Source organism: Pteropus vampyrus, unplaced genomic scaffold (assembly GCF_000151845.1).
Source record: "Pteropus vampyrus isolate Shadow unplaced genomic scaffold, Pvam_2.0 Scaffold49, whole genome shotgun sequence".
In the NCBI taxonomy this organism is placed as follows: Eukaryota; Metazoa; Chordata; class Mammalia; order Chiroptera; family Pteropodidae; genus Pteropus; species Pteropus vampyrus.
In genome coordinates this window covers 1622361-1634981 of record NW_011888830.1, presented here as the reverse complement: position 1 = coordinate 1634981, position 12621 = coordinate 1622361, and the positions used below count along the sequence as shown (strand labels likewise).

General features: G+C 35.5%; 1 protein-coding gene and 1 long non-coding RNA gene across 4 annotated transcripts in view; one reads left to right on the top strand and one right to left on the bottom strand.

The window, feature by feature from the left end:
• LOC105291698 overlaps positions 1 to 12621 on the bottom strand; it is a 38780-nt gene that overhangs the window by 13031 nt on the left and 13128 nt on the right. The gene's annotated exons all lie outside the window — the stretch shown is intronic.
• Positions 1 to 12621, top strand: part of OPTN (optineurin) — a 38335-nt gene that overhangs the window by 17425 nt on the left and 8289 nt on the right. For all 3 annotated transcript variants that reach the window (XM_011359612.2, XM_023530333.1, XM_011359611.2), the window contains exons 7-11: positions 5810 to 5912; positions 7050 to 7165; positions 8478 to 8627; positions 8990 to 9083; positions 10435 to 10593. In XM_011359612.2, the coding sequence (XP_011357914.1) occupies positions 5810 to 5912; positions 7050 to 7165; positions 8478 to 8627; positions 8990 to 9083; positions 10435 to 10593 (622 nt within the window). The remainder of the gene's footprint in view (positions 1 to 5809; positions 5913 to 7049; positions 7166 to 8477; positions 8628 to 8989; positions 9084 to 10434; positions 10594 to 12621) is intronic.

Sequence of the window (12621 nt, the reverse complement as noted above, 5' to 3'; positions counted from 1 at the left end):
TATTTTGAGGAACTACCAAACTGTTTTCCACAGTGGCTGCACCATTTTACATTCCCACTAGCAAAGTATGAGGATTCCCTTGTCTCCATATCCTCCGTATCCATATGTGTCTTTTTGATTATAGCCATCCTCATAGATGTGAAATAGTATCTCATTGTGGTTTTATTTCCCAGATGACTAATATTGAGTATCTTTTCATGTTGGCCATTTGTATATCTTCTTTGAAGAAGTAGCTTTTCAAATCCTTTGCCCATTTGAAAAAACTCATATTGTCTTTTTGAGTTCATTATATATTCTGGATACAAGTCCTTTTTGAGATTTTTGATTTGCAGGTATTTCTTCCTATTCTGTGGATTATCTTTTCACTCCATGATAGTATCATTTGTAGCACAAAATTTTTTTTTATTTTGACGTAGTCCAATTTATCTATTTTTTCTTTTGTCTCTTGTGCTTTTGATGTCGTATCTAAGAAAACATTGACTACTCCAAGATCATAAAGATTCAGTCCTATGTTTCTCATAAGAATTTTATACTTTTAAGACTTACATTTAAGTCTGTGGTCCATTTTGAGGTGTTTTTTTTTTTTATGGTGTTTGGTAGGAGTTCAAATTCATTCTTTTGTGTGTAGATATCCGGTTATCCTAATACCATTTGTTGAAAAGATTATTCTTTCCCTAACTGAATTTTCTTGGTACCCTTGGTGTAAATCAATTGACCGTAAAGGCAAAGATTGATTTCTAAACCTTTGATTTTATTCCATTGCTTTATGTATCTGTCCTTATGCCAGTACTACACTATCTTGATTACTAAAGTTTTGTAATACATTTTGAAATTGGGACGTGTGAGTCATGTATTTTCTTCTTTTAAAAGATAGTTTTGGCTATTCCGGATCCCTTGCATTTCTATATAAATTATCGGCTGTGAGTTTTTCATAGTTGCTTTTATCAGGTTGATAAACTCCCTTTTATTACATTTTTTATCATGAAACGTCTGGATTTTGTTAAATGTTTTTTATGTTTCTATGGAGATGATTTTTTTTTTTTTAAACCTTCATTAATATGATGTAATACATTGATTTTCAGATGTTTAAACCAACCTTTCATTCCTGGATATATCCCACTTGATTATGCTATATAATCCTTTTTATATGTTGCTGGTTTGGATTGCTAGTATTTTGTTAAGGATTTTTACATCTGTATTATTCATAAGCAATATTGGTCTGTAGTTTTCTGTTCTCGTGATGACTTTGGTTTGGGCCTCATAGATTGTGGTACACACGCACACGCGCGCACAAACATACACACACACACACACACACACTTTGGGGTAAAATTTATCTTATAGAGTTGTGAAGTCAATGAATTTCTATGTGGAAATGCTCTTTTTAGAACTGCAAAGTGCTAGACCATACAAGACATAAGGGAGGTTATACAGTAGTTTTAGGGTTCCCATGATTGCAACATTTAATCATAAATATACTATGACATAATTAATTCTCTCAGACAGTATAAATTGCTCATTAATCTTAAAATTATAGCACTATTAGAAGCACTTTCTTACTAAAGAAGTTTAAATTTTAAACTATAGAAAGATATGTCCTTAAAAATATGAAACACAAGTTATTTATTCAAAATGAGGTTAATCTGGAAGACACATCAGCATTTGCCCAATGACTTGTTTGTTACCTCTTTTCAAAAGTGAAAAGGGCAGGGAGAAATCCTAGGTTTTTACCCGATATCCTACTGCTTAGAAAAGTTCAGAGGTTGGCCTCTAGGAAACTAGTACCATGTATTCTAATGGAGTAAAATATTTGTCCTGCCTTTTTGACAAATCCCAAATCATAGTAATAATGCACAGATATGTACATAAATAAAAGCATCCTTTTTATTCCTTGTTACAGCTGATTTTTAAAAGGAAGATGTTATGCTTTAAAACTCATGAGTAACCAGTATGTTTGTATTTCACAGGCATGTTTCCTCTCCTGAGTACTGTACACCTTTCTAAATGTCAAGTTTAGCCAGTCATGATGACACGATTAGCTTTAAAAATTAAAGTGTGAGCTTAGGAACTTGCTAATTACACACCCTGATCTTTCATATGATATATGTGTATAGTTCCTGCTTTCAAAACAATTAAAGCTTTCTGCCTGGAGGCTCACAGGCATGGCTCTTCAGATGGCAGCTAGGAAGTCAGGCCTGCTTTGAGACAGAGGTTACACTCTCGCACCTTGAGCAGCCTGTAAAGGGTCCCTTTCTCAGTTGCATTAAAACTCTGCTTTGTGAGCCAGCCTTCTCTCAGTATTTAATGGTTGGCAAGTCAGTGATTAGTTGCCATGACTGATATTCTGTATGTGGGTATCGGGATGATGACTTCCTCCTAGCTAAGGTAGGACTGAAACCTAGAAATAAAATCACTGATACCTGAACAACCTGGCTTAGTTTACACACTACATAGGATATGATGAAAACACATTCCAAGACCTAGCATGTCTTTCTAAATAAGTTAGTCTTCAATCGTTTTCATTAATTATGAGAAATAGGGGTATAAATAGTCTAAATTTTATTCTGAAAAGTTTTAGGTGGTTTTTGGGGAGAGGGAACAGTAGATTTGTCATTCTTTCATTGTTTGCCAAGATTAATGTTACATAATATGTATTTTCTAAACAAACTTTAACTGACAGCCATTAAAGAGAGGGAAAGTATGTAGGAAGTGTGGCCCAGGAAAAACTGAGAGGTAGCAAGGGAAAGTCAGCCCAAGATGGAAAATTTGCCCTAGAAAATTAAGATAAGCTGTAATGTAGGTCAACATGCTGAGGATATACAAGTGGTGGGATAAGCTCTCCGTCAACCTTGAACCAAATGGCTCTTAACCCACTTACCTGCTTAGCTGGGAACAATGCCTGTGCACCAGTTAGGTTTGGAAATTTGTAACAGATACCAATATTGTTTGTTTTACTTTATCACCACTAAGTATTTTTAAAAAATCAGTTTTGCATTCACATAGTTTAAAAAATTGGTTGTTCTACCAGCTTCTTATGGAAAAATAGCAACTCCTTGACCACAGCCCCCTCCTGCTGCCCAGACAACCACTTCAACATACTTAGCTGTTTCTTTCGAAATTTACCTCCATATAGCAGGCTTAAATTGCTACTTAAAATCTCCCCCTATTTTACATATAATCTACTGACCTCCGACTACGAAAGGTGGAGATTTAACTGTCTTTCACCCCCATCATCGTCACCACAAACACATACCTCTGGCCCTTCTTCCCCTCCCGACATTGATGACAGTACACTGAAATTTAGTTAGATTACTAGAATCAGTGTTTACATTATTATGTGCATGTGGGTGCGCGCACACACACGTACACAGAGTTCTCAGTGAAGCTGTGCTCTATGCCTTGACCACTTTTCCTTTTTTATACTTTTTTTTTATGTCTATGCATAATTACCTTTTTAAAATTTGATAATTTACCCATACTCTTCTACAATGAGGAAATCTCTCAATTATACTCAAACATGTTAGTACTGTTTGGTAGTATTCTCTTCATGAAGACTTTTCCCCTAGAGTCTGGCTTCCTTGCTTTCTGGGCCCTGCTGTATTGCAGACACCTTGGAATCTCCCTTTGCCCTCATCCTGTGGAATTCCCTCAGTTCACCTGTGTTGGATCACCTGTTCCCTGAATCCAGTACCTTTCTCGCTCTTAAAATTTTTTTTTTTTTTCAAATAGAGCTTACCACATCTCCACTAATTTACTAAGAAAGAATACCTGGGGAGTATATTTTCTGAGATCTGTAGACCTGAAAATCTCTCTACCTTCACATTTTATGGATAGTTTAGCTAGATATAAAATTCTGTACTGGATATAATTTTATCTCTGAATTTTGAAAGCATTACTTCACTGTATCCTAGCCCCGGATGTCACTGCTAAAAGATCCATTGCCATTCTAATCTTCAGGAATGAAGTTTCTCATGAGCTTTGGTGTGAGCCTATTTTTCATCCATTTGTTCTGGACACTCTTGGGCTCTTTCTGTAAACTCGTGTCCCTCAGTTCTGAAAAATGATCTTGAATTAATTTAGGGATAATCTCTTACCCTTGATTTTCTCTGTTCTCTCTTTCTAGCACTGTTTTTACTTTGAACTGGCTCTCCTGGACCCATCCTCCAATTTTCTTAACTCTGTTCCCCTTCTCTTTTTCTTTCTTTCTTTCTCTCTCTTTCTCTCTCTCTCTCTCTCTCTCCCTCTCTCTCTCTCTCTCTTCTCCTTTCTGATACATTTGATCAACTTTCATCTTCCTTTTTTTGGAGGGAGAGGTGGTTCTTTGAATGTTTTTTTATAGTGTTACATTTTGTTATGTTATAGTGTTTACTGTGTCTCTAAGGATATTAATGACAGTTCTTTGGAAGTTCCTCCTCCCCTCTCCCCCCTAGCATACTCTAATTTCAGTGAGTTGCTTTTTTTTCTTTTTGGTTTACTTTTATATGTTTAATTTTAAGGTTTGCCTCAAGTGTCTCGTTATCTTGGCTGCCTGATCAGATTTAAGAGGGGGAGTTAGAAGCTGACTGAAGTGCTGTGTGCATGTGTAGGGAGATCTAGCTGAGATCCTCATGTCAGAAACTTTAAATCTTTTCCCTCCTGCTGGTCACATACGCCAGAGGAGACTCTTCCAGGCTCTTGTCTGGGAGAAGTTTTTCTCGATGCCCGGGTTATTGAGATGAGTAGGACAAGAAGACTGAGGGTCTCAGTATTCTATGTGTGAGCTCCCGTGTTTTCAGTAGGGAACTCAAGCCCTCAACTCTGATTAATGTCTCTGAATCCAAAGACCCTTGATTTTATGGTCTTATAGTCCTTCTTAAACATGCACCACCTTTATCCCCATAGGTCCAGAGGTCCCTGTTGTCACTGACTCCTGAGCCTTTTGGGTCCTACAGTGTTGACTCTCTCTAATGTTAGCTTCAGATCCAGCTTTCTTGGGCTTCCAACTCAGTCCCCACTCATACCTATGCTTCCCAAATCTTCTTGCTATTCTCTCTCCCTTTCTCTTTGTTCTTGTAGGTGTATGGCTTTTTAAAAGTCATTTTAGTGAGGGCTGGGATGAGAGAAAAATCCCATGCATATGTACAATCTACCATCTTTAACCACAAGTCTCTGTTTCATTTGTATTAGGATGGCTTTCATGTGATTATGATTTAGCGGGAGAATATTGCTACGTTTGTTTATTTTTATGGACTTGTAAATTTAAATGGGTCCAAAAAGAAAAAGTCTTTCCTTCTTCGCTGAATTCTTATAAAGGATACACACACTCATGTAACACACACACATGCACATGTATACACACCCAAAAACACATTAAAAAAATATTTCTGAGTATTGTATTTACATGAAAAGAGGTAGTGTTTTTCAATGTCCAGGGTGAGATATCTCTTACTTCTGTATGCATTCATCTCTTAAATCTGTTCTAACCAATTTTAGGATGAACACTAAACTAAAGCTAATATAGTGAATACAAAGAGTTTTTTTTTATTAATTTTATGTCAGTATACTTTTTTTTAACTAAATTATTGGGGTGACATTGATCAACAAAATCCTATAAGCTCCAAGTGTACAATTCAACAATATGTCATATATATATATCATTGTGTGTTTACCGCCCATAGTTAGCTTTCTGTCACCACATATTTGACAAAGAGATTTTGAAAACCCCTGGTCCTTTATCCAAATTTTGAACAATGTTCTTTTAAGTGCTTCTGCAATTGTTATTCTTGAAGCCAAAGAGAAAGTAACTTTTCTATACCCCCTAATTTTTTAGAGTTTCATATTTTGAAAAGAAAGCCAACGATCGTTCTGAGATCGAGACGCAGACAGAGGGGAGCACAGAAAAAGAGACAGAAGAGGAGAAAGGCACAGAAACTGTGGGTACTAAGATTCTAAGACTGCTCTCACATCCCCAGCAGACATGAGTAGTGTAAAACCTGGAGTCAAGTCTTGTGACGTGTTACTGGCTTTAGAAATATAGAAATCACTTTCGCGTTGAATGTTTTCTTTTTCTCTCACATTTCCTTATCCTGATTTGAATTTCATTCACTGTAAATTGTAGTGAGATGTATTCCTATCCTAGGCGATTGTAGGAAATCACTGCTCTCTCTCTTCTTGACTGATTTCCTCTCCTGAATTCCTGAGAAAGGAATGCTAAATGAGAAAGGAATGTTATCCACTTTATAATGAGATAATTTGAGGATATGGCTCAGAAACTTAAGAAGGAAAAGATCTTGGTTCTAGCCCACTACTGCTTCACATAAAATAGTTTGAATGAGAAAAACTCATGTTTATATAGTCACTATACCCTGGCAATTCACCTTCTGTCTTGGAGTCTGCAAATACAGTCTTAAACCTAGGGAAAGTAGATGAAGCCAGGAAGCTGTAAGAGCCACAGCAGCCTATGCGAAAGACATTTACATGAAATACTCACTTTAGCTAATTCATTTATTCAACAAATGTATATTGAATGCCTACTGCATGCCGAGTACTGGGCTAAGACCACTACTTTCTAGAGAATGGAGAACATTTAAAACTGAAATGAAGAGACGACCTGTGAGTAATAGTACCCAGTTAACTAAACTAATTCGACAACCCATAATAGAGAAGTACAGAGACTTCTAAGACATCATAAAACTCAGTGACAAAAATTCTACAGCTGCTAGGAAAAAGGCAGTACAGTGAAAATAGCTGAGTAAACTATGAGTTTGAGTTGCTAACTGGATAAATTAGACTGTGCTTTGACATCGCCGTGGACTCTTGAACCATAATCAGGATTAATTTTGATTCTGATTAAAATCATTACCACAAGTGCATCCAAATTGATCAGTTAATGCTCTTTGAGGAAACAGACTTGTGTCCAAAACACTTCTTTTCATACAGGATATGGGAGCATTCATTGTCAAAAGTTTAATCAATTCACCAGTCTTAACTGGACATTCTTTCCTCAAAAAGAGGTTAATTTAATCTCTGATGTGAATCCATATGCATGCTTGGGATTTCCTTTGTGACAGGTTGGAAGTGAAGTGGAAGCCTTGAACTTGCAGGTGACAACCCTGTTTAAGGAGCTTCAGGAGGCTCATACAAAACTCAGTGAAGCTGAGCTAATGAAGAAAAGACTTCAAGAAAAGTAAGAATGAAAGACAAATTCTATCTTCCTTTGAAAATTGTACATTTTTACAAAATATATTACTATATAAAAACATAGTTTTGTTACTGTGTTACTAAAAGAAAAATAGAGACCTAATTAAAATAGGAATTCAGAAAACACTGATGTTCAGGTTAATGTACAGGTTAACATATCAACACAAAATACTTGTAGTAACATGGGGACTGGGGCCCTGGGACTCTGATTCTGCTGTTTGGGGGGCATTTATTAAGCCTCCTAGCCTATATGAGGGCCTATCAAAAGCGGTGAGACAGATTTCCTGTGACTTACATGAGTTGACGACATCATTGTGAACAAACATAAAAGAAAGCTGTAAAGAGGGAGAACTTGAGTGAGACTTATTTAGAAAAAATTTTTCATTTTCAGTCAATTATGAAGGCTAATACGTAAGTTGAGAATTTTGCATTTGCTGGTTTCTCTTGATGTAAAAAGTTACCCAAAATTTAGGAAAGCTAAGTTGATGTTCTTTTGGCTTAGTTGGCAAACATATTTCCAGCACAACATGCAAGTGTATGTTTCCTTGGAGTTGCATTTTCCGAGGCCATACAGAATTATGGTAACGTGGTACAGCATGGCAGCCAAAGCTCAGGATTTTGGACAGACAGACCTAGGTTGAAACATGGATCTACAGCTTATTGGTGGTATTACCTCGGGCAAGTTATTTATTTAAGCTGTGAGCCTCGATTTTATCATTTGTAAAGTGGGTGTCATAATTCCCATGTCATAATGTCATGTTAAGTGAGATCATGTTTACCATGCTTGGCATCAATGCCTTGCTGATAACTATCATTGGTTCTTATTTGCTATTATTATTTTGAAATTCTTTTTCTGCTCTTTAAGAGGACTTAGGGCACTTCCTTTTCCCCCATTGAATCTTTCCAGAAGTCATATTCTTTGTGCTTAACAGAACCCTTTTAAAAATATAAAAGCCATAGATCACTATATGAGAGGCATCTCCATCCATTGACTACTTTGGTTTGTGCCTAAATAACAAAAACATATTTTCATGACTACTTAAAACAGTTATTCCAAGTGGGCAGTAGCTTGTGTGATCTTAGATCTTTTTTATGTTAGGCATAAGGGTTCAGAAATACTACTTCCTTCTAGTAAAGAAGCAAGGAGGATAAAATATTGTATTTTGCACTGTTAAATCCTTGAAAAATGCAATCTTAAAATTCTTTGTATTGGCTACATAATCTTGGGATTTGTTTAAAAGCCACACTGAGAAATGAAGGAATGTTGTTTATCCTCATGAAATTTTTATCTTTCTTAGATGTCAGGCCCTTGAAAGGAAAAATTCTGCAACCCCATCAGAGGTGAATGAAAAGCAAGAGCTTGTTTATAATAACAAAAAGTTAGAGCTACAAGTGGAAAGCATGCGATCAGAAATCAAAATGGAGCAAGCAAATACAGAACGTGAAAAGTGAGTATGCCACGTGATTGAATGGCTGCTTGCTAAAAGAGAGAGCTCTTTTTCAGAGATCAGAATTCAGATTTGAGACTAAATTGAAATTTTTTCTCTTTTATTTATTTGAAAGAGTACTAGGAGACTTTTCTGAGGAGACAAATTTTCAGTTTTATTATAACAATATTAAAATTATTTGTAACCTTAATTTTTTGGAAAAAATCTCTTCTATGAGAGTAAGAAAATGCTTGCAAGTGGTGGGACGCGAAAGGTAGAGAGCTTTTGCTACTTGATTATTCAGAAGAAGATTGGGAAGCAAGACTACGTTTCTATGATTTTTTTTCCCCTAAAATTTTGTTTTTCAATTTCTTTTTAAATAGGTCCAAATTAGCCACTTTACAGCTGACACACAACAGTCTTCTTCAAGAGTACAGTAATATACTGAAAACAGTTGAAGAACTAAAAAGGAAAGAGGTACTCATAGAAAAAAATTAGTTTTACAGTCTAGTAAAGAACAGAAACTATAGAACATTTTATACATAAAGTAGTTGCATTAATCCTTTAACTAAGTCTGGTTTCAGAGGTTGTTTCTCAGCTTGTAACTGATTTCCTTTATCTAAGTGCTTATAACTTCCAATGTTCCACGTATGTACAGACATACCTTAAAGATATTATGGGTTCAGTTCCAGAGCACCACAATAAAGTCAGTCACATGAATTTTTTGGTTTCCCAGTGCACATAAAAGTTATGTTTACACTATACTGTAGCCTATTAAGTGTGCTACCGCATTGTCTAAAAAAAACAATGTACATAGCTTAATTAAAAAATACTACTAAAAAATGCTAGCCATCATCCTAGCCTACAGTGAATTATAATCTTTTTGCTGGTGGAGGGTCTGCTTTCAATTTGTAAAAATCACAGTATCTGTGAAGAGCAATAAAGAGAGTACAGTAAAAAGAGGTATGCCTCTATTGTGTTTTGTGTACAAAGGTGGTACTCATGTCAGGGCATAAGCTTTTGGAATTTCTCACGGTGGGTGGGTTTATAAGAGAGCTGGGCATATTGAGACTGCTGGCTGAGGCTTAGGGTCCATCTGCTGCATGGAACAATTACAAGGCTAGCTTACCTGCTGCCAGTGAGCTTGAGACCCTGGACTTATCAGGCTACAATTTACATTAGTAATAATGTCCACCATTATTGGCATAATTCTAACACCATGGGTAAATATGTGAGGTGACAGAGGTGTTAATTAACCAGATGAGAAGAATCCTTTCACGATACATACATATATCAAACATCACATTTTATACTTTAAGTATCTTACAGTTTTGTCAATTTTACCTTAATAAATCTGGAGTCAATAAATAAAAATAATGGAAGCTTTGTGTTAGAAGGGGGTCTTTGAGTTGATATCCTTATAAAAATACTTTTTGTTTTTTACTTATCCTTTTACAGAATATTGTTCCTCTCTAGGGTCTGGTATATTTTTAATTTAAACATGTTTCTTTTGTACTGATGTCACAAAGTAAGAGTAACATGAGTGGAAAAATAGCAACATTAGCAAGTTACAAACCTCACTGAGATCAGAGTTTGTTATTATTTCCTTTATGTTAGTGTTCTTTTGATATTGTCTTAAATTAGGGAATTATTATTTTCAAGCCATAAGTTAAATAAATACAATCTTTTGAGTAAGTTATCATAGTTATCATTGCTAATTAACAGTACATTTAGAGCCAGTCATTAAAAAATATAAACCATCTAGTATCTTACTAAAATAGGTTGAGTTATTTCAAAACCATTTCTGGAATAATCTTGTCTTTTTCAGTCAGAAAAAGTGGATAAGGTAGTGCTGCACGAACTGCATGAGAAGCTGGAACTGGCAGAGAAGGCGCTGGCCTCCAAGCAGCTTCAGATGGATGAGATGAAGCAGACCATCGCCAAGCAGGAAGAGGACCTGGAGACCATAACAGTTCTTAGGGCACAGGCAAGCTCCCTTCTGAAACATGGGCTGAGCGGGGCCAACCTTGTTCGTTCTTAAGTGGGAAAGCGATGGTGTTTGAAATATGGTTTTTGATTTTATATTATTTCTAACAACATGTTTTTAAAATCCTTTTTATTGAAGCATATCATATGTGGAGATTATTCCTAGATACTTTATGTTTCGATGATGCTATTATAAGTAGCATTTTTTAAAAACTTCACTTTCTGAGGGTTGTTGTTATACAGAAATACAATTGGTTTTCCTATATTGAGTTCGTAAATACTAAATTTGCTCAACTCACATTTTAATTCTAATAATACTTCTGAATTTTTTTGGACTTTGTACATTAATCATATCATTTGAATAATGACAGGGTTCCCCCCCGCCCCTTTCCAGTTATTTCTACTTTTTCTTGCCTTATTGCAACTGGCTGGGATCCCAGTACAATGTTATGTAACTATGGAGATGGCAAGCAGTCTTGCCTTGCTCCCAGTCTCAGAGGCTGTGCTTTCGACCTTTCACTATTAAGTGTCTGACGTTTGCTACAGGCTTTTTGTAGATATCACTTATAGGTTTACAAAATTTCCTTCTATCCTTGTTGCCAGAAATTTTAATTTTGAGTAGATGCTGAATTTTATTTAAGAAATGTTTTTTCTTCATATGATGATATAATTAGATAATTTTCTACTTTTTTCTTTCACTTACTAATATCATAAATCACACTGATTTTTTAAATATTGAACACTTTGCATTTCTTGAATTATCCTCTGTATATATTGCCAAATTTGGTTTGCTCATATTTTTATCTATATTCTTGAGTAAGACTGACCTAGAATTTTCCTTTTGCTAATGTCCTTGTCAAGTTTTGATATCAGGGTTATGCTGGCCTCATAAAAACAAGTTAAGGCACATTTCTTCTTTTATTTTTCTCTGGGAGAACTTGTATACAGTTGACTAGTGTGTGGAGTACTTGGAAGAGAGTTTATGAGTGAGAATACATCCTGCCTGAGATGTAAAACCACAAAAAGAGGAGAAAATCTTTTTCTTTTTAAATAATTAGAGATCTCAGAGGTGGGTTTAGTATGATTAGGAACTGAAATATTTTTATTTTTGAATTATACAAATAATACTATTCATTATGAAATAGAATTTTTAAACTATACAAAATGTATAAAGTAGAAAGTGGAAATCCACCTCTTCCCAATTCCATATTGGTGAGAGTATAGTATAGTAAGTCTCTTCTGTTTTCATTTTGTTTATTTGTTTGCTTAATTAAAAATGGGATTACACTATACCTTTTGTACTACAACATTTTTACTCATGCTGTATCTCATATTTCATTATTGCAGCCACAGGTTATTTTTTTAATGGTTGCATAATGTTCCAAAGTATGCATTACCGTGGTAGATCTAACCAGCCCTTTATTGCTAGACATGTAGGCTGTAACGATAATTTTGCTACCAACAATGTTGAACTGAACACCCTTGTATATGTATCTTCGTGTACTTACGGAACAGTTGGGTCACCGGGTTTGCCTGTTTTTAAGTTAAATACATATTACCAAGTTATCTTCCAAAAATGCACAACCAAAATTATTCTCTCACCAAAAGCAGATGAGAGTTCCTGTTTCTCCACATCCTTGCACCAATCTTTTAAATGTTTCCCAATCCGATAAACAGATTATTTTTAAAAAAAAACAATGTCAATGGTTTATTGTTCCCTATACACATACTCATTACCAGCTGCCAAAAGTGGCTGACCCAATGAAACCTGGAAGTGGTTGACTGAGCTTAGGGCTTTAATTGTATTTCTACAGGAACAGAATCTCAGCCTGAGCTCTTTACAGCATTTCCTTTGGATACCTAATGATATTGCAGTCATGTACGTCCACCACATTCTCTACAAAGACATTTGTTTCCATGGATACTCTTTTTCATTCATTCAACAACTCTTCTTTGAGCCCCTATAATATGTTAGACACTGTTCTCACTGCTGGGGAATAGGGATGAACAAAAGAAAGACCTAGTTCGT